Consider the following 20,464-nt stretch of genomic DNA (forward strand, 5'->3'; position numbering starts at 1 on the left):
GATGCTGGGAAATGGTTAATTATTTTTACTACACGTAATTTAACCGTACGTTATTGACCAGAAAGTCAAATATATGGAAATGTTTGCGTAGAACTAAAAAAAAATAAAAATAAAATAATTAACAATAAATACTATAGTTTCATTAATAAAACTCTATTATGTGGACATAATGGAAAATAAGTATAAGCATACGATAATTTCGAAGACAAGAAATGTTCGCAGATATGACAACATTAAATTATATATATCTCTATTAAAGCAATACCAAACATATATTTATTAGACGAAGACTCGTGTAATGAACATATTATAAAAATTTTAGTTTAATTTAATCTCAGATCTATGTATGCCTTTGCAAAATTATTATTATTATTATTATTATTTTAAAAAAAAATTAATTATCGCTTTCCGACTAAATTAATGAAAATACCTTTAAATTTAAAAATTATATTTTAATATAAAAAATATTCCTAAATTTTTAAGAGTTTCACTAATAACTTTAACTTTTTAGAGTATTTTTAAAATATTTTAAAATTTTCAAAAGTATTATTAATATCTTAAAAAAAATTAAAATTTAAAAACTTCAAAAAGCTCTTTAATTTTTTTTTTTTTTTTAGAATAACATTATAAAGATTAGAGATAATTTATGAAGTGGAATACTAATTTTTTGTCAATAAATTCATATACTAACGTCGTTAATAAGGTAAAGAATATTAATGTTAGTTTTAAAATTTAATGAGTGTTTTTAAAATATAATATTGTATTAAGAATATTTGTTATTATTATTTTTTTAAATAAAAGATATTAACGAAACATTTTAAAATTCAAATGATTAATTCTACTTTTCAAAATGGGTAAAATTATGAAATACATTGGTTTTATTACTAAATTTTAAAGTATTAGATGGGTTAAATCTTGTGCTTTGACTATTAAATAATTTATTAAACAAAAATTAAATGGGCCTACTAATGGGCCTTCCACAGTTTATAAAATGGTGTCCAGAGGTACAAAATTTGATGGACATGGGCCAAATTGGGTCCACGCGTTTTTTGCAAGTCAGACACACGATCTGCAATTCCTTAAACCCAAAGGACCAAAATTAAATTTCAAATAAAAAAAAATTAATTATTAGAATTGATTTGATCGTTATTCAATAATAATAATAATAATAAAGTATTTGTATAATTAGCCTCTAAATTTTTATCATCTTTTTGAGTCCTAAAGTTTGGTCAGTTTCCTTTTTTTCACTTCCTTCCTATTCTTTTATAAGGGACACATAAAACGTTAAAATAATGTGAGAATTACTTTTTAAAAAGCCACTCGATGTGTCATTATGTTGTTAAAAAAATTCATCTCAGGTGTTAAACTCATCTACTCCCAATTTTTATTTATTGGTCTTCGTAATAAATAAGTGTCTAATTTATTTATTTATTTTTAATTGAGTTATAGTATAATATATTATTAAACTATAGCTTACAAGATTATACAATATACTTATAAATAATTTTTCTAAGAACGATGCTTGCTCTTTTCAATGTAATTTCTTTTTCTTTTGAAAATTTGGTTTCTATTTAAATAAAAGTTCAAATTATTGACTAGCTGTATATATTAATGGGGCCAGTCTTTTATATATATATATATTAAACTTTCATTTTTTAAAAAAGAATATTTAAATTTCAATTTAATTAATTTTAGTTTTTAGATTTTGAATAAATGTGGCTGTTTTCCCTTTTTTGTTATGTTTATATTACATTTATTCATTAATTTTGATATTACAATCCATGGATTAAAAAAAAAAGTAGAAATTACTTTTCAAAATCATTTTAAGTTCAGTAATTTTATTTTAGGCCTCATTTAAAATTATTTAATACACGTTGAATGATGATGGAAGTCTAAATGAAGTAAAAATTATAAACAAAATTATATTTAAACTGTTTTTAAATTTTGCATTAATTGAAAATCGATAAATATAAATAAAATAGATGGGCAGGCAGGGCACGGGCAGGGCACGGGCAGGGCAGCTCGGGGAACCAAAAAGGAAAGGGTAGGGCTGCAAAATCCTGCCATGTGCTGTAAATATTGGAAATTAAATTAAAAGCCCAATTCGAGAGTGAAATGAATCCGAGTCAGGCCCCTTTGATAAGTGCTTCCTTAAATTCAGATTTGTACGAAATAAAAATAAAAATAATATTATTAATAAAACAATTGTCATGGACATGAACTAAAGGGGACAATATTTGCTAGCTATGAGTTTGGGTGGATGCAAATGATATCAAAGACTAACGGTGATATGTAACAGGCTAAAACAGACACTACCTATTAGCCGTAGGCTATTACAAATGGCATCAGAGCCAGACTTTGAGCGATGTCGTGTATTGACAATAGACTAAAGTTGACCAGTTATAAGAGAATGCAAAATTTGAGTAGTGATAGATGGTAGGCGGTTGCAAATGGTATCAGAGCTAGACCGCGATGTTATTCATATATGTTATTTCTCCAAAAGACGGTGATAGATGGGCTTGAGCCGTTGAAAATGATATCAAAGCCCGACACCCGACACTCAGTTGGGTGCCAACTAGGTCAATTGCATAAATGTTTGTGTGATAGAGAAGAGAGAGAAAATTCTTAGAAAAAAAAAAAAAAAAAAAAAAGGAAAAGGGAGTGTACTGAGAGAGGAGGCAGTTTTGCAGGTGAAATAATAGAACATTTAAAAAGGATTCAGGCGGAGTTTGTCTGGTTGATTCCCGCCTCTGTTTCCACCATTCCCAGAATTCTGTAAAAGCAAAGTCACAATCAAACCCAAACCCAAACCCAAACCCACTTCAATTTCATCCATCTTCTTCACACAAACACAGTTCATCAAATCAAATGCACATTTCTACTTCTCTCTCTTCTTTCTCTCTCATCCCTGCAATAAAGAAAAAAAGAAAAAGAAACCGTATCTTTTTTTTAGTTTCTCGAGTCTTTTGACCAGTTTCCTGTTCATAAACAGACAACCCACACCCATCTGGGTCCTTCCTTTTTCTCTACTCTCCAATTTCTATGTCTGTCAGAAAAGCGCCATTAACGAAGCCAAGATGCTCTTCAAACCCAGAAAAGCTATATATTAATACAAGGTTGAAAATGGCGGATTCGTGTAAAAAAACAATTCATGGGTTTTTGTTCCGAAAGAGAATGGTTCGTTCTGTTTTGTAAGGACATGCAGAGAATTCGAAGCAGAGGAGGAAGAAGCCAAGTGTTAAGTTAAGAAGCTCTCTGGATTTGTTGCCCTAATACGACAACCCCAATACGTACAAACGCACGTATTCTTCTACCAAAACGACACCCCAAATCATTCCCTTAAACTGGCCGTTTTCCATCCCCTTTCTTCCTCTCAATGTTATTAGCGGCTTTTGTTGCTTTATTTCTCCTCGCTTCGACCTCCGCGCCGCCCATTGCGGCGGAGAGTTTCATACCCACCGCCGAAGAGTACCAGAAACTTACCCGCATTAAAGCGTACTTGAAGAACATCAATAAACCCCCCGTCAAGACAATTCAGGCATATTTCCCTCCCCCCCTCCGTTCGGCTGTTTTTTTTTTTTATATATATAATGAATCTTTGAGAATTTGGGGTTTGCTGATCCTTCTTCGTTTTCAGAGCCCAGATGGGGATTTAATAGATTGCGTGCTCTCTCATCTTCAACCTGCTTTTGATCACAATAACCTCAAAGGGCAACTCCCATTGGTAACCTAATTTCTCTGTAATTTTACTTTATTGTAAGCAAAATCGAATATGAGAAATTATATTTCAATTTCCAGGATCCCCCAGAAAGGCCAAGGGGTTTCAACTCCTCCGCCGGCTCTGTTGCAGAGAGCTTCCAGCTATGGCGGCAGACCGGTGAATCATGCCCTAAAGGAACCGTTCCCATTAGAAGAACTACAGAACAAGACATTTTAAGAGCAAGCTCTGTTCAAAGATTTGGAAGAAAGCCAATAAAATCTGTCAGAAGGGACTCATCAGACAGCGGCCATGAGGTTAGTAATTTCCTCTTCTTCTTCTTGTTCTTCAAATTCCTTCAGTTTAAGCATTAATGCAATGAGATTGATTTGGTTGTCTGTTGCTTGATCTGGGAATCAATACAAACTAAGAAAATGGCCAAATTTCTTACAGCATGCTGTAGTGTTTGTTAATGGAGAACAATATTACGGGGCAAAAGCCAACATAAATGTTTGGGCACCCCATGTGAGTGATCAATATGAGTTCAGCTTATCTCAAATCTGGGTTATTTCTGGATCATTCAATAATGATTTGAACACCATTGAAGCTGGTTGGCAGGCATGTTTTTCTTTGTTTTTCTCTCAATTTGCATCTGTTTGTGCTGAAACTTCCTGAAAATTTTGTTTATGGTGGTTTGATCAGGTTAGTCCCGAGTTATATGGAGATAATTACCCTAGATTCTTCACATATTGGACGGTCAGTTCAAATTTACAGTACATGTTTCAAAAGATTCAAGGGAAAACGAAAGAGAAATCTTGTTTTTTCTGAACTTGTTTCTCTTTTCTTGTGTTCTTCAGACAGACGCATACCAAGCAACAGGGTGCTACAACTTACTGTGTTCTGGGTTTGTTCAAACTAATAACAAGATTGCCATAGGAGCTGCCATATCTCCAAGATCTTATTACAATGGCAGACAATTTGATGTGGGTTTAATGATTTGGAAGGTGAGCTTTCTTCAATATCCAATGAAATCCACCCCCCCACCCCTAGAAAAGAGAAAAAGATGGAATCAATGGAGAATTAACTATATGGGTTGATTTAACTAGAGGTGATTTTGACAGTAAACAATGTGAAACAACGAGAGGTTTTGAAATCGGAACCTCTACTTGAAACCACTACCTTCCTTCCATAATAATATGTTAATTATCCATTTTTAGTAATTTTTAGTATAATCTCTCGTGGTTTTGCTTTTTGTGAAGGTCTCGTAGATAGTGTTATTTACTTATAAACCCATAATCTTTGTAAGAGCCTAAGCCCTAGATATTGTCCTCTTTGAGTTTTTTTTTTCGAACTTTCCCTCAAGGTTATAAATGGTATCAAAGCCAGATATCGGGCAATGTGCCAGTGAGTAGGCTGAGCCCCGAAGGAGGTAGACACGAGGCAATGTGCCAGCAAAGACGCTGGTTCCAAAAGGGGGTGGATTGTGAGATCCTATATCGGTTGAGGAGAATACGAAACATTCTTTATAAGAGTGAAAATTTCTTCATAGCAAATGCGTTTTAAAAATCTTGAAAGAGAGCCTGGAAGAGAAAAACCCAAAAAGAATAATATCTATTAGCGGTAGGTTTAGATTATTACAAATCTTCTTCTTAATTAGCCAAGGTAGGACCATCATCTTAATAATCGAGTTAGGTTGAAGCTGACAGCTCAAATAAAACCTTAAAAGTTTCCACTCTTACACTCCCTCCCCACCCCCATAAACAAAAACATTTTTGTAACCTTAATCATTTCAAAAGCAAGAATTTGTCTGCCATTGATAGGACTCCCACGTGGTTTCCTTTCTTCTTCTTTAGCAAATATTTCTATACCCCTTCTGATGGTTTGACGACCAGTGACTTACTTTCACTCACCATAAGTTTCTCTCAGTCTTATATGCCTAGATGAGAGTTAGCATATACGCACCTCGACTAATCTCATGAAAGTCAACTAGTCACTATTATCACGTTCCCTTGTCGGGTTCTTACGGATTGATTGTCGATGCAGGATCCGAGGCACGGAAACTGGTGGCTGGAAATTGGGCAGGGACTGTTAGTAGGGTACTGGCCAGCATTTTTGTTCAGTCACTTGGGAAGCCATGCCAGCATGATCCAATTTGGAGGAGAAATAGTGAACACAAGATCAACAGGGTTACACACATCAACACAAATGGGAAGTGGGCATTTTGCAGAAGAAGGCTATGGAAAAGCTTCTTATTTCAGAAATCTGCAAATAATTGATTGGGACAACAGCTTGCTTCCTGTCTCGAACCTTCATCTCTTGGCCGATCATCCGAATTGCTATGACATAAGACAAGGAAAAAACAAGCTTTGGGGCACTTATTTTTACTATGGAGGCCCTGGTAGAAATGTACACTGTCCATGACCACATCAAAATGGCATAGATTTTTTCTTTTTCTTTTTTATTTTTGGGGATTTTATTTCTTACCCACTCTCTCTATAGGCATTTAGAATGATTTGGTTTGCTTTCATTATTATAATTATATAAATATCTTTGGGTTTCTTCCTTCCTATGTGGACCCATTTTGGGATATTGTAAAATTTTGGAGATAACAGGATATGGGCTCCAATTCTCTTTGATTTCTAAACAAATATAAAAGACAAATCTTACAAACGAAAGGAACACAAAAGCTGAACATAATAATCCAAAACACTTTAACAAAATCAAAATGATGCACGGACGTCCAATAGTGGTATAATATTGTTTGCTTTAAGCACAAGTTCTAATGACTTTCTAACCAAACATCGATAGATCGACAAGGATTCACGCAAAAAATTGATTAAAGTGGCTCATAATGTCATACATCACTAAGGTTTGTTTAAAGAAATCTTTCCTGGAATCAGTTTTGAAGGTCCCATACTTTATGGATTTGCATGTGGGGAGCAATAAAGAAGCATACTTCCATTGCTCTTTTAAAAGTCTCTATCTTTAAATGAACCATACAGAATATCTGCAGTGAGTGAGTGAGTGAATATATCAAATGGAGTGTATGAAAAGTCAACCAAACAATAATTAATGGCAGTGGTCAATGACATCCAAACTTTATTATTATTATCATTATCATTATTTTTCTAAATTCATGTTCACTCCTTTTCTATGAATCATGCAAGTTAAAAGTTCTTGCTAGAATACACGACCACAATAATCAAATAGAAAAACGACGATTGAAACACAACTAGGAAAAGGGAGAGCTTGCAAATGAGTTTTAGTTCAAAAAAGTCGGTATAGCAACCGTTTGAACAATTGCAGAGTGGAAGATCAAACCCGTTACATGCTTTAGATACTCGTCCATCTCATGAGACAAACAAATAACAGAAATCTCGCATCACAAACTAATTAAATAGTTCCAAAGATTTGTTTAGAACAGATTATTGGATAAAAAACAAGAGATGAGAGGGAGTGATGAACCAGTGAGTGAGGGGAAGAGTGAAATGGACGCCACAGCTTGGTGCCGCCAACTTTAACCACAGGCGCTCATCTTTGTGTGGTGGCCTGAAATGAAAAAGCATACAATAATACAGTTTACTTTACCAACAAAAGCAAAGGAAACAACACTTTTATGGGACGGTTCAGGAAAAAAGCAAAGGCCCATAAAAGATGGTGATCTTTCGTGGGTGCACCCACAATTTGATCCACCATGGGGTCGCTTTCAAATCATACCACAGACTGCTAACCTCTGTTTCCCTCCTTTTCTTTGAATCACTGCAACGATCCAATCATGAGAGAGAGAGAATCTGAAAGCAAAGATTTGTCACTTCAATGCCAGGAGGACTAGCACTAGTGAGATTCATCATTCATTCTGATTTCTTATTTCTACAATGCCTTGTACATGAACCACACTGTTCTACCAACAACGAGCTTGTATATCAGCTGTGCATGTATGACATGAGAACTATCATTCTGGTGCTTCTGATTTTGCGCGTCCTGTTGAGACCGTGTCGATAAATGTGACAAGATCTTGGGGGGATGAAACACCATCACAGAAGTTTTGAATGATAGTCGAAGATCTAGAATCGTGTGTGTCGATTGTCTTCGTGCAAAGGCGAGAAATCTGTTGTTTATGTATGGACCCACAAGTTTGAACTAAAGAGTAACAGAGGTTAGAAAACTTGGGATCTTTGTGTGTTTCTCCTAGATCCAACACGAATCCTTGGTCTCCTGAAAAACATTCCAGGGATTTCATCTTCAAGACAATGTTCTTTATTGAAGCAAGATTGTGAGCCAACTGTTGAACCATTGGAGATAAGCTCCCAGCAACATTTTCGGTGTCTCTAGCTAGATTGTCTAATACCACCAAATTGGCAAGAGTAAAGCGTGCTAAGAAGATGAAGAAGTCATAGAAGTTCATGCCTGAAAAGGAAAGAAAAAAGTTGTAAGAATTAACTAGTAATAGAATATCATTGGTATTGTGTAACAACCCAAACCCACCGCTAGCAAATATTGTCCGCTTTGGCCTTTTACGTATTATCGTCAGCCTCACGGTTTTTAAAACGCGTCTGCTAGAGAGAAGTTTCCACACCCTTATAAGGAATGCTTCGTTCCCCTCTCCAATCGATGTGGGATCTCACAATCCACACCCCTAGGGTGCCAACGCCTTTGCTGGCACACTGCCCGACGTCTGACTCTGATACCATTCCTCAACCCTAATTATGAGAAAACAGGAGTTCTTAAGATCTTGCTCCCTAGTGACACTCTGGTCTCAACATGCTGGGTAAAGATTCGAAAGTATATATTAAGAAGATAAACGTATTCATGAGTAAAATTATTGAAGCTAATCGCTACCTGTGTTCGCTGCGAGGTTGCGCTGACAGAGACCTTCAAAGTCATCACATATATCTCTAATGTCTTCTATGTACTCCTTAGCTTCATTGTAATCCCGTGCCATCAAGTCCAGCTGAAAGAATGGAATTCAGAGCAGGAAACATGCCAGTTGAATCAGAATATTGTTCATCCTGTTGTCAACAAAGATTGTGTATTGCCCATAATAACAAGCCTTACCACCCAACAGAGGTTGTAGGAGTTAAACCAATTGTGGTTTATTGATACAGTGTCTTCCTGCAAAGAAACAAACACATCAAAAGATAGAACGGTTCCTGGTCGGACAAACTACGATGAATGAACCTTAAAGTTCAACACCGGTCGAGAAATATTAATCGGAAGTTGAGAATGAAAAGGACAATTTAAGCTAATCATAAAATAATGACCCCTAAAACAATGAAATATACAAATCAATTTGCACCACAAGGGCATAAGAGAAATAAGAAAGTATAATACCAGATTATGAACCTGATGATACCAGCCACTTGGCACAAATATAATTTCATTCTGTTCTTGAATGCACTCCAACCAGGTAGCCTGCATAATGATAAACACATGAACATGCAAAAAGCTGATATATTCGAGCGATAGAAGGAGAAGACGTTGAACATCTGGAATCATATTTACCTTCTTAAAACCAGGAAACAAATTTTCACTTATATTATTATCAAAGATATTATATATGCAGGCCTTCATATTCCTGTTTGAAGATACAAACAAAAAGTTAAGAAACAATGACAAAGCCCAAAGATCGAGGGGAGGAGGGAGGGGGATTTCGAAGGGTCACGGTCGTATGAACATATGCATACCAAAACAATTCTCTAGGACGAAGAAAAAACAGTCAGCTCATAGGTTTGTTTCAGCTTAGAATTTTAGCATCTTTTCCATCACTTTTCTCTTCTCAATCTTAAGTACTAATGTAATGGAAAGAATTAGTTATTCAAATCCACACGTCCCTCAGAACAGAAATTGGCGACTACTTACGAAATTAGAACAAGATCGTCATCTACACATTGAACCATCAGTTAACGGTAAAGCGCAAAAAACAGAACTATGTCCATGCCTGTCGAATACAAGATGAGACTGAGAAGGAGGCAAAAGAAACCATTGTTTCCTTCCACAAACATTTGCTGACCAGCTGTATGACCTGAAAACGTCCGCATGAAGTGGAGTCCAAGAACCTGATGAAGAACCATGTAAAAGTTTTGATGAGGCCGAACATTTAAAAAAAAAAAAAGTGCAACAATTTTGTATGATGCTATACCTTTTGCTCCCATGTAAACAAAACGATAGTCGGAGCAACTTATTTCATCCTTCTCTTGGTAAGGGTTGGGATCCCTGTGCATACGGTAACTGTCGAGGTATAGATTGAGCCAGTCATCACAAACAAAGTGTGGAGTTGAATATGCTGCATAATTTGGGTATTCCTGAGAATCAGATCAACAAGGATAGAAAGGCATGTGAGACAACATACCTAGCTTTTCGCTAATCAACGAAGCCCATAATTTGACACAGTCATACAGGCAAAAGTCTATTGCCAGCATGTTCCAAACAATAATAATGTAAGATGATTATGTAAAGATTAATCGAACATGGAAATTTAAGAAAATTACATTATAAGTGTGAAATCCCACATTAGTTGGAGAGGGGAACGAAGCATTTCTTAAAAGGATGTGGAAACCTCTCCCTAACAAACGCATTTAAAACCGCGAGGCTGACGGCGATACGTAACGGGTCAAAGCGGATAATATTTGCTAGCAGTGGGCTTGGGCTGTTACAATAATTCAATGGCAGTCTAGCGTATTCATAGGACATCTCGAGAAACCATACCAAAATGTTTCCATCATTTGTCAATATACCCTTTAATTGTTTTCCTCAGTTGAAAACTATGGATATTCCTAAGCTTTTCGTAGTTGAGATTCAAAGTCAAGCTTGAGATGAACTACATTCCAATCCACTAGTCAACAAGAATGGTAAATCTATCCTAAGAACTGCACCTGCTAATAAAACATGCTTAAATTAAGGCATACAAGGCAACATCACACGGGGTCAGAAGAGCCACGTCGGTCTTGCATGAGTTCCAACCAACCATTTTACCTAGTAATTTGACACTAGGAGTACGACTTATGTGAGATCCCACATCAGGTGGAGAGGGGAACGAAACATTCCTTATAAAGGTGTGAAAACCTCTCCCTAGTAGACGCGTTTTAAAAACCTTGAGGGGAAGCTCAAAGAGAACAATATTTGCTAACGTTGGGTTTGGGCTCTTACAACTTACTTAGGCCTCAAATTTGTTGTTCGTTATAGGCATATATATCCATTAGATCCGACACGGAAAGTAAATAAAATGAATGATAAGTAGAGGATAAGTGATTCCTTCTTACACCTTCACAAAATGCCAGTCCTTCAAGTATAGTACAGACTTGTCGATATCTCCATTGTTCGAAGTAACGCCACGCTCCTGTACAGCCTCCTTGCACCATTGATCAATGAACTCTGAAACAGACATTTCTACTCTCTTCTGATCTGTGAATTCTCTAGTATTGCAATCTGCAACCTACAAATGGCAAATAATCATCTAACCTTATAAAAATTGGAACAAAGACTTGAAACTCATTCTTTCTTTCTATCACTAGATGATATGGCCCAATCTCACAAGTAATGCAAAATTTTCAAGCCGAGTTCCTCCGGGATTGAGCCAGAAAGGCAACGGTCAAAGGAAACGCTAAACTAAACATTCACCAACTTCCAAAAGATATCACAATCGGTGCATACTACTAAGTCATTAATCTTTAAGCAACGAGGAGATATGCATCCTTCTTCATGCTGTTTGAGTTGCAAGAGCAAGAATCCTCCTTATTCCACTGAATAAAATCTCCGGATATACAAAGAATTTGAATCGCAATGCATAATGATGAAATGAAACGAGACAAAAAAGAACAGATATGAAAATTGAGCATAAATTTAGTACCTGAACCTTGGATTCCCCGAAATGCGTGGAAAAGAACCGTAGATTTGGCTGCCCATTCTCGTCGACCCAATCGCTGCAAGCCTTCCAATCATCCATAAGACCTGTCAAAACCACAGGTTGGTTCTTTTCCATGTATCGTTCTACAAATTCCTCATAACTCAATTCATTTCCATTTACTTTGTCTATTCTTCCACTAGTTTCGATCGCCATCATTTACTTTGCTGAAATTGTTGTCTTTCAGGACCGCCGTGGTCCTGAAAGCAAGCCAGAAGAACAAAGCTCGATCACCGCCAGTAGCCGCCATGCTTTCATCTTTCTCGAGCAATGAATTTGGGCTGGTTTAAGTTGGGCCAGGCCCAGATTCACTGGCGGATAGTCGGATCCAAGCAGCAAATTAACCCCAATTTGTCAAACTGTAAAATGGCGCCTACATCACCGATTACGTTGCTTCCTTGGCAACCCGCCATTAGTTTCAAAGAATCGTTTGGCAACGACGTTTGTATACGAGCTATCTGGATTATCCGTCTTCTTTACAACAGCATGGCCTTTTTTTTTTCATTTCTTCATATCTTCCTTCCGCAGGTCACCGATGATCTGAAAACTTGCAGAAACATTTGTGGTGTTCAAAGCATAAAACGATGAAGCGATGACAGACCCATTAGCCTCATCTGCTTCAGATAAGGGCCATTCTTCTTCATCGGACCTGTAAGTTATCGTTTATTATCTTGATTGTTCTTGTTCAAGCGAGTAATTAGCTGTGAATTTTCCTGGGTTTCAAATGACAAGATACGCTGATGCATATTTTAGTGGTATCTAACTTAAGAGTTAGACAAGAGAAGAGTTGGTGCTAAGCTTGTTTCAAGAGCTGTTTTTTTGGAAATTTTTGTTACTTTGCAATTCTTTTTACCACTTATGAGATAGACGGGTTTGAGGTGTATATTTGTGATACCTCAAGTTGGGGGAACGAAGTCATGAGTGACAGGCCATTATAAATGGTATCATAGTCAAACATCGAGCGTTGTGCCTGTGAGAATGCTGGCTCCAAAGAGGTGGATTGTGAGATTTCATAATGGTTGGATTAGGGAACGAAACATTTTTTATAAGGGTGTGGAAACCTATTATTCACATATGCGTAGACGCCCACTCCTCTTTAAATCAATTGGTGTAAAATCTAGAAAAGGGATATTGCTATAGGGCGTACTGGATCTGGAAAGACCTATAGCAAGAGCTGTTGCTAATGACACAAGTGCATTCTTCTTTCTCAAAAATAATGTCCAAGTTAGGTCGTGAGAGTGAAAGCAATCTGAGAAAGGCATTTGTGGAAGCTTAAAAGAATGCCCCCCTCAATTATATTTATGGATGAGCCTGATTCTACTGCTCCAATGAGGGAGACAACACACGAGAAGTGGAAATTCATATCGTCTAGCAACCGATGTAGAATCTCACAATCCACCCCTCTTAGGACCCAACGTCCTCTCTCGCACACCACCCAATGTCTAGCTCTGATACCATTGGTAACAGTCTAAGCCCGCCTCTAGTAGATATTATCCACTTTGGGCCGTCATATATCACCGTTAGCCTCACAATTTTCAAATGCATATGATAAGTAGAGATTTCCACACCCTTATAAAGAATGTTTCGTTCTACTCTCCCACCGATGGAAGATCTCACAAAAAGTTTCATGAGATGGTGTATTGATGGGATGGACAATGTTGAAATAGAGCTCCAGGAGGCTTGTGCCCTGTTAGTTATAATCTTCAGCTTTTGGTGCATCTAATTTCTCAGATTTGTCGTGTTTTTTTCCCCTCTTTAAAGGTGTGCTGTTTTCTGGGTCCCCTGGCTGTTGCAAAACGCTACTTGCTTACTCAATTGCCAATGAATGCTATGCCAACTTTATAAGTCTGAAAGGACCTGCGTTGCTGACATTGTGGTTTGGTGAAAGTGAGGCAAATGAGAGAGAGATACTTGATAAGGCTCTTCAGTCACCTCCTTCTGTACTATTCTATAGCAACTCAGGTCTTAACATATATTTGCCTAACCCATCATTTCTTATCAGACTTAGAGGTTATACGATAAATCTTAAAACGAAGCCTTCTTTATAATGGTGTGGAAACCTCTCTCTAGAAGACGCGTTTTAAAAACTGTGAGACTAACGACGATAGCTAAAACAGACAATATCTGCTAGCTAACGGTGGGCTTGAGCTATTACAAAGACGGTGTTTATAATTGGGGCAACAAACAGGCCAGACATTTAGACCCCATGCTGCTTAGGACGGGACGTCTGCACCGATTAATATAACATCAAAGTTTTCAAAGCATGTCTGTGAGAGAGCTATTGGGTCACGCACCCATCACTGAAATATGTCAGCGTGCTTGCAAATATAGCATTAGAGAAAATATTGAGAAGGTACTTCCAAAAGAACTCTTTTCTTTTGAAAACTTCATACTGTTCATCTCTCTGACTCTAACCATTGCTGCTTAGCCAACTGCAGACCACTCACCCATTTCCTGTTTTCAGCTGATAAGGCCAAAGCTGAAAATAGAAAGACAGCTGAAGAAACTATAATCTAATCTAAATTTAGGGTCTTCAAGAAACACTGCATTTCTTTCATGGAAAAACCAGAACTCTTCAGTGACAAGCTTAGTGTTAAAGGTCCTCGTGAAATGGGAAGCCATGTTCATCCACTGTGGCTGCCTCAAGCCCTTTTTTTTTTTTTTTTGAAGGTGCGTCTTCACTACCATGAAAACTGAAACCAACGTACTTCCCTTAAAAGTTCGCATTTGCACTAACTTCTTGAACTCGTTGCAGCTTTCTTTCTTTAGGCTGTGCTGGTTTGAGCTCTCCTTTTCTTTCTAAAGCAATGTCATGTATAAAAGAGTTGATTCTTTTTTAGTTTTCTCTTCGGAAACGGCTCAAGTTCATCGCTAGTAAATATTGTCTGCTTTAATTCGATACGTAACGGGAGAGGTTTTCACACCTATAAGGAATGTCCTTGTCTGACTCTGATACCATTTGTAATAGCACAAGCTCACTGCTAATGGATATTGCGTATCGGACCAAAACGGACAATATCTACTAGCGGTGGACTTGAGCTATTGCAAATGGTATTAGAGCCAGCAAGGATATTCCTTATAAGGGTGTGGAAACTTCTCCCTAGTAGACGCGTTTTAAAAATCGTGAGACAAAATGGATAATATTTGTTGGTAGTAAGCTTGGACTGTTATGTTTGCACATTTAGATCTGAAAATTTTCAACCCAGGTGGATGTTATTAGTTCTTCGTTACTTTTGTGGAACTTTATGTATTTACTTTGATTCGTAACTTGTGTGTTTTATTCATAGGATGAATATTAGGATCTTCAAAGGAAGAGAAAGGAATGCCGATGAAGTCTCGGAGATAAGAGGCAACACGTCTTGAGGAGTCGGTGTGAAGTATATATTTTTTTAGTTGAACAATAAACGATCGTGTTAGATTCAAACCTTTAACTTATTGATCACTCGACTCGAGCTACCGAGGTATCAAAGTATGTTAGAAGGAAGGAATGAAGGAGAAGGATGTACTTCAAATAACCCAATCATTGGCCATTTCCTAGTGGTTTAGTACCACACATTTTCCCTTTCACATTTTATTATTCCCTTTCACACTCACTCCACAGTTCACAAGCACAGATCAATCAAGAACCTTCCAACGTGCACACGCCCACTCACCTTTCACTTCGCTCCTTTTCCAAAACGACGCAACTTCAATCAATTATTCACTTATAATTCCACTTACCGCCCAACCAAACTGAATATTATTATTATTTTTATTATTTTTTCTCCAATTAACCTTGAATTATATTATTTGTAAGAAACCAAATGGCCTTTGTTAATTCACATTTATCAGACGGCAATAGAAAAGACCAATAATAATGAATTTCTAAAAAATATATATTAATATTATATTTTCCTTTTTTTTCTCCATTCAAGAAGGGGTCTAAAAGCTAAATCCTTTACAATACCCTATCTACTTATCCCAAAGATACATTAATCTTAATCTTAATTTTTTTTTTAATAATAAATTATAGCAAATATCATTGTTCACGCGGCGTATACGTGCTTGATGAGGACAATGACACATACGAGCAACGTGACGACTCCTGAAGAGGCAACGTGAAAAGCAAATGACTCGCACGAGCTGTAGAAGAGGATGAAAATGATGTTGTTTCCAAACTTGTTGCGTTGCTATTGTTTCGTGGCGGCTTGTCGACAGCCTCTGCTACGTTTGCCAAGTGATCTTGTTGGATCTCCCGTAAAAGAGCTGCCACGTCTTTCATTGTCGGTCTTTCTTCAGAATGGTCGCTAGTGCAGAGTAGGGAAATTCCTAATGTTTGGAGGATCTCTTGGATTTGTGGGTCGGGTCGACCTTGGAGTTTGGGATCCATGATCAAAATTGGATCTTTCTTCTTCTTTAAATGATCTCTCACCCATTGAATCACGTGTTGGCCCTCTGCAAATGATGAGTCTGCGGGTTTTTTACCTGTAATTAACTCCAACAAAACGACGCCATAGCTATACACATCGCTCTTTTCGGTGATCCTTAACATGCACCCGTACTCTGCGAAAAAAATTATAATATTAAAGAAATAAATTTAAAAAAAATCATTTTTCTAAGTACTTTTTAAAATTCTAACTAAATTCTAAAATTGAAAAGTGCAAATTTCCAAAGGAAATGACATGAAAATCTTTGCAACCTCTCACTGGTCACAATCATCCTGCCCCATTTTATTCTTATCCTCCAATTTACACCCATTATTATCCTCCTACTGTCTATATTAATTTATTTTTTTATATATAAAAAATACGTACGCAAATTACGATTATAAGAAATATGAACGGAAAATTAAAATTTTAAAGATTATAAGAAATTTAATTAAGTATTTTTTAAAAATAAGTTATAAGATGGAAAAAGGGTAAATTACCAAAATATACCGTAGTAATTTTTGTTCATTATTACTGTAATAATTAGTTTAGACCTTACCGGGTGCAAAGTAGCCGTAAGAACCAGCGAACTGGGGGTTCGCGGAAGACGAACCGCTTGGACCATCTTCAACCAAGCGGGCGAGCCCAAAGTCCGCCAAACACGCCTCGTAGCGATCCCCCAACAGAATGTTGTGAGCCTTCACGTCCCGGTGCAATATTGCCGGCACGCAGTCGTGGTGCAAATAAGCCAAACCCTCCGCCACTCCCAATGCTATCTTGAATCTACTCTCCCAGTCCAACCCCACGCGCCCATTCCCCTCGTGTAGCAACTCGCCCAAATTCCCGTTCGGCAAGTAGTCGTAGAACAGCAACTTCGTCCTCCGATTCGCCCCCCACCCTAGCAATCGGACGATGTTCCGATGCCGGATTCTCGCCAGTGTTGCGATTTCGGATGAAAACGCCGCCGCCGAGAACTTATCTGATGATCGAAATCGCTTCACGGCGATTATTAGACCTGATGAGATGCAGACTCTGTACACCACACCGGTCTTGCCGCGGCCGATGACGTTGGCCGGCGTTAAGCAGTTGATTACGTCGGAGATTGAAAGATCAAGCTTCTGGTATAATGTCACTTCCCAGCCTGAGCCAAGCTCCAGGTCGCTATCAAAGGCGGCGTCTGAATCTTCACCGCGGGACCCATTGAAGCATCCTCGACACGAATGTCTATCTTTGAGAATGATATATACTGCCGCTAGTAGCAGTGCGCACGCCGTGCACAGTAACACCACCATGGCCACTCGAGCCGCTAACGTGTGGTGACCGCCGCCGGTGTGGTTATCGGCGTAACATTTTTCGCCGGCGAAGCACAAGTCCGGATTCCCTGAGAGGACGCTTAGAGGGAGCTGCGTGAAGAATGACGTCTCTGGCACACGCCCTGAGAAATTGTTGTGTGATACATTGAGGACTACGAGATTTTTCAGGTCTGCGAGAATGTGGAGGTCGCCTGAGAGTTGGTTGTAAGAGAGGTCCAATGACCCTAGCTTGTCTAAATTTGCAAACTCCGGGGGAATCTCGCCGGTTAGATGGTTTAAGCTCAGATTGAGACCAATTTCTAGCGAAGGAATCTTCCCTAAGCTCGGAGGAACATTTCCAGAGAGCTGATTGCAACTTAAATCCAGTAACTGAAGTTTCAAGCAGGAACCGATTTCAGTCGGTACAGGCCCCGAGAAGTGGTTGTTTGAGAGAATTAGTTTCGTGAGCGAGTTGAAAGCTCCAAAACTCGGATTCGGCGTCCCTTCGATTTGATTATTTGAGAGATCAACATACTGAAGAGAAGAAAGCTGGTTGAATTCTTCTGGAAGAAATTTTGTTAGAGAGTTGGAATGCAAATCGAGGAATGTCAAATTTCTACAGCCGGAGATCTCCGGAGGCAACGCTCCAGTGAGGCGATTGTTTCCAAGGTCTAGGAAAATTAAGTTCTTCAAATTCCCAATCTCCGGCGGAATTTCTCCTGTGAGCTTGTTGTCATTCGCTCGTAACCGAAACAGAGACGAACAGTTACCAATCGCCGGCGGTATCACACCAGAGAGGTTGTTGGAGAGGAGAAGAAGCTTGGAAAGCTTTTTCAACTCGAAAATTCCAGTCGGAATCGAACCTGTCAAGGCGTTCAATGATAAATCCAAAGCCTCGAGGTTGCCACAATTGGAAATGGTGGGTGGAATACTCCCCTCGAGCTTGTTTTGCCACAAGAACAGCAATGTCAGATTGGTGAGATTTCCCAATTCAGAAGGGATCGTACCAGTGAGCTGGTTATTATCAAGCTCGATATGAGTGATTCTCGAACAGCTTCCAATCTCCTTCGGAATCTCACCGGATAATTGATTTGAACTCAGTTGCAATTCTTGGAGCAATGTCAAGTTCCCAAACGTTGAAGGAATGCTTCCTGTCAAGGAATTAATTGAAATGTCGATGGCCAATAATTGGTTACACTTACTTAGCTCCACCGGTATAACGCCGACCAAATTGTTCTGCCATACTAGCAAACTCTGGAGATTTTGTAACCTTCCTAACGTGCTCGGGATCGAGGCGGAGAGCGAGTTCTCATAGAGATAAACGTTCTGGAGCTCAGTGCAGTCGCCAAGTTCATGAGGAATCTGGCCGGAGAGTAGCGTAGTATAGATTGCCAATGTTTGAAGCTTCTTGAGGCGGCCAAGACTGGATGGAAGGAACCCCGAGATGCTTGTTTCAGCTAGACCAAGAATCTCCAAACTGCTGCAGTTACCAATTTCTTCCGGCACAGAACCAAGTAAGTTCTTGTTCCCTCCAGCTCTAATCACTTCAAGCTGCTTCAAATTTCCTATACTAATGGGAATTTCACCACTTAACTGATTGTCATACAGAATCAGCTCCTTCAAGTTCGTGAGATTCCCGATCCCTGCAGGTATTGATCCTTCGAGATGATTCGAATTGAGGTCAAGCTGTTCGAGATCTAGCAAGGCACATATTTCACTTGGGATTTCTCCAGTTAAGCCATTGTCACTAAGTTCCAAGGTCCGGAGCTGGCTAAGAACACCGATCTCTTTAGGAATGGAACCGGTGAGGTTCACACCAGACAACACGAGCCTGTTCAACGACGAGAGCGAAGAGAAATTCGAAGGAAGTTCACCAGGTAATTCCACGTCCCTCAGTACTACTTCCACTACTTCTCTGTTTGTGTTGCAAGTGATTCCAAACCACCCACATGGAGTTTGGTTGTTAGGGTCCCAATTACGTAGAGCCTGGTTTGATCCATTGAAACTCAGCTTCCAAGTGAGTAGAGCTTGACCCTGTTCGTTAATGGCGGAAGTTGGGAGAGGGAAGAGGTAGAAGACTGAAAAACAGAGGATTAGGATTAGGATAGATGAGGAGGGGAGGGTCCATGAATTTACAGGCATTACAACTAAACTACAAACTCCAATGAGAGAAACAGAAAAGTGGGTTTGAGCCTAGGGAGTGCCAAAAACAAGAGGAGCCAAATCATGTCTTGCGGTCTACGATGTCTTAAATTAGGTCCTCTCTATAAACAATTTGAAATGCCTTAAATCCTGGGATCCAAGAACAACAGCTAGGCCATGATGGTGGTGCAGGGGGAGATGGAATTTTTGGTTGGCGTTTGCTTTGCATTTTTATATTGATAAAGGGGAGAGGTGGGAGGAGGGTGGTGGAAAGCTGTATTTTAATTGGAACAACTTCAAGAAAGAGAGAAGGATAGAAAGAGCTTTTCAGTTTTCACCAACTGAGTTCTTGGGGCGAATGGGATGAATTAAAGGCCAGATATCCAAAAGAACATTAGGGGTTTTTAGTGACCTGCATTTTGCTTTCAGGCCAGCCAGATGGCCTTAAACCATCGTGGCCCAACTTTATATGATAACGTTGTTTGTTTGTTGCTACCCCTTCCGCTGGTTTCCAAAAATCTGTATGATTATATATACCTTTTCTTCACGTTTTTAACCTTAATAAGGCTGCTTTCTTTTGGGGGTTGTTTTTTTCAATAAAGATTTAATGCAATTATGTTTCTGTGCCGTTTTTATTTTTCTCAATTTTTTTTTATATATAATCTCTCTTCCAAAATAAACTGTTTTAATTGCATGACCCTTAGTTTTCCATCATCAAAGTCCACCGCTAGTAGATGTTTTGGATATTTCTAGGCTTCTCCTCAACGTTTTTAAAACTCGTCTGTTCGGGAGAGACTTCCACATTCTTATAAGGAATGCTTTGTTCCCTCTCCAACGAATGTGGGACCTCACAATCCACCTCCCTTGGTGCCCAAACACATTAACCGTTCCCTCTCCAACCAATGTGAGAACTCACAATCCACCCCCTTTGGGACCCAAACAAACTATTCAGTGTCTAGTTCTGATACCATTTGTAACAACCCAAGCTCCCTTGGGGCCCAAACACACTATCCAAGGTTGGTTCAAG

The 20,464-nt window shown here is 38.5% G+C and overlaps 3 protein-coding genes and 1 long non-coding RNA gene across 11 annotated transcripts; 2 read left to right on the top strand and 2 right to left on the bottom strand.

Moving 5' to 3' along the window:
• Window positions 1–2,770: 2,770 nt before the first annotated feature.
• LOC111779664 (protein neprosin) lies at window positions 2,771–6,264 on the top strand. Of its 2 annotated transcripts, XM_023659768.2 has the most exons (7): window positions 2,772–3,538; window positions 3,638–3,724; window positions 3,799–4,014; window positions 4,151–4,315; window positions 4,400–4,453; window positions 4,555–4,701; window positions 5,741–6,264. In XM_023659768.2, the coding sequence occupies exons 1-7, from the start codon at window positions 3,377–3,379 to the stop codon at window positions 6,116–6,118; spliced, it is 1,209 nt and encodes a 402-aa protein (XP_023515536.2). In that variant the 5' UTR covers window positions 2,772–3,376; the 3' UTR covers window positions 6,119–6,264. The 2 variants fall into 2 exon arrangements, with proteins under 2 accessions (XP_023515537.2, XP_023515536.2); XM_023659769.2 differs by lacking the exon at window positions 4,151–4,315 and having other exon boundaries at window positions 2,771–3,538.
• A 666-nt stretch (window positions 6,265–6,930) lies between these two features.
• LOC111780426 (2-oxoglutarate (2OG) and Fe(II)-dependent oxygenase superfamily protein) lies at window positions 6,931–11,768 on the bottom strand. 6 transcript variants are annotated; one of them, XM_087119543.1, is made up of 10 exons: window positions 11,550–11,768; window positions 10,959–11,129; window positions 9,837–9,999; window positions 9,636–9,753; window positions 9,200–9,272; window positions 9,029–9,109; window positions 8,753–8,809; window positions 8,537–8,648; window positions 7,429–8,104; window positions 6,931–7,246 (listed from the first exon to the last, which is right to left on the bottom strand). In XM_087119543.1, the coding sequence occupies exons 1-9, from the start codon at window positions 11,754–11,756 to the stop codon at window positions 7,650–7,652; spliced, it is 1,437 nt and encodes a 478-aa protein (XP_086975669.1). In that variant the 5' UTR covers window positions 11,757–11,768; the 3' UTR covers window positions 6,931–7,246; window positions 7,429–7,649. The 6 variants fall into 6 exon arrangements, with proteins under 6 accessions (XP_086975669.1, XP_023516598.2, XP_086975671.1 ...); XM_023660830.2 differs by having other exon boundaries at window positions 11,544–11,768; XM_087119545.1 differs by having other exon boundaries at window positions 10,957–11,122; window positions 11,550–11,686.
• Window positions 11,769–11,940: 172 nt separating this feature from the next.
• On the top strand, window positions 11,941–15,162 carry LOC147787376 (uncharacterized). Of its 2 annotated transcripts, XR_015413669.1 has the most exons (3): window positions 11,941–13,950; window positions 14,036–14,267; window positions 14,885–15,162. It is a non-coding gene; the product is annotated as an uncharacterized LOC147787376 (long non-coding RNA). The 2 variants fall into 2 exon arrangements; XR_015413668.1 differs by having other exon boundaries at window positions 11,941–14,267.
• Window positions 15,163–15,463: 301 nt separating this feature from the next.
• LOC111780051 (uncharacterized) lies at window positions 15,464–19,693 on the bottom strand. Its single transcript, XM_023660315.2, has 2 exons — window positions 16,563–19,693; window positions 15,464–16,139 (listed from the first exon to the last, which is right to left on the bottom strand). The coding sequence occupies exons 1-2, from the start codon at window positions 19,435–19,437 to the stop codon at window positions 15,616–15,618; spliced, it is 3,399 nt and encodes a 1,132-aa protein (XP_023516083.2). The 5' UTR covers window positions 19,438–19,693; the 3' UTR covers window positions 15,464–15,615.
• Between the last annotated feature and the right edge of the window lie 771 nt (window positions 19,694–20,464).

This window comes from Cucurbita pepo, chromosome 18 (assembly GCF_057944985.1).
Source record: "Cucurbita pepo subsp. pepo isolate OVF chromosome 18, ASM5794498v1, whole genome shotgun sequence".
NCBI lineage: Eukaryota > Viridiplantae > Streptophyta > Magnoliopsida > Cucurbitales > Cucurbitaceae > Cucurbita > Cucurbita pepo.

Excerpts from the sequence above, each read along its gene's own strand:
- LOC111780051 (XM_023660315.2), bottom strand. The coding sequence starts at position 19,437 with ATGCCTGTAAATTCATGGACCCTCCCCTCCTCATCTATCCTAATCCTA. Across the intron at positions 16,140-16,562 it reads TTACGGCTACTTTGCACCCG|AGTACGGGTGCATGTTAAGG; the intron begins GTAAGGTCTAAA and ends TTTTTTTCGCAG.
- LOC111779664 (XM_023659768.2), top strand. The coding sequence starts at position 3,377 with ATGTTATTAGCGGCTTTTGTTGCTTTATTTCTCCTCGCTTCGACCTCC. Across the intron at positions 4,316-4,399 it reads CCATTGAAGCTGGTTGGCAG|GTTAGTCCCGAGTTATATGG; the intron begins GCATGTTTTTCT and ends TGGTTTGATCAG. Across the intron at positions 4,454-4,554 it reads GATTCTTCACATATTGGACG|ACAGACGCATACCAAGCAAC; the intron begins GTCAGTTCAAAT and ends TGTGTTCTTCAG.
- LOC111780426 (XM_023660826.2), bottom strand. The coding sequence starts at position 11,756 with ATGATGGCGATCGAAACTAGTGGAAGAATAGACAAAGTAAATGGAAAT. Across the intron at positions 10,000-10,958 it reads AGGACTGGCATTTTGTGAAG|GAATACCCAAATTATGCAGC; the intron begins GTGTAAGAAGGA and ends TCTGATTCTCAG. Across the intron at positions 8,810-9,028 it reads ATCATCAGGTTCATAATCTG|GAAGACACTGTATCAATAAA; the intron begins GTATTATACTTT and ends GTTTCTTTGCAG.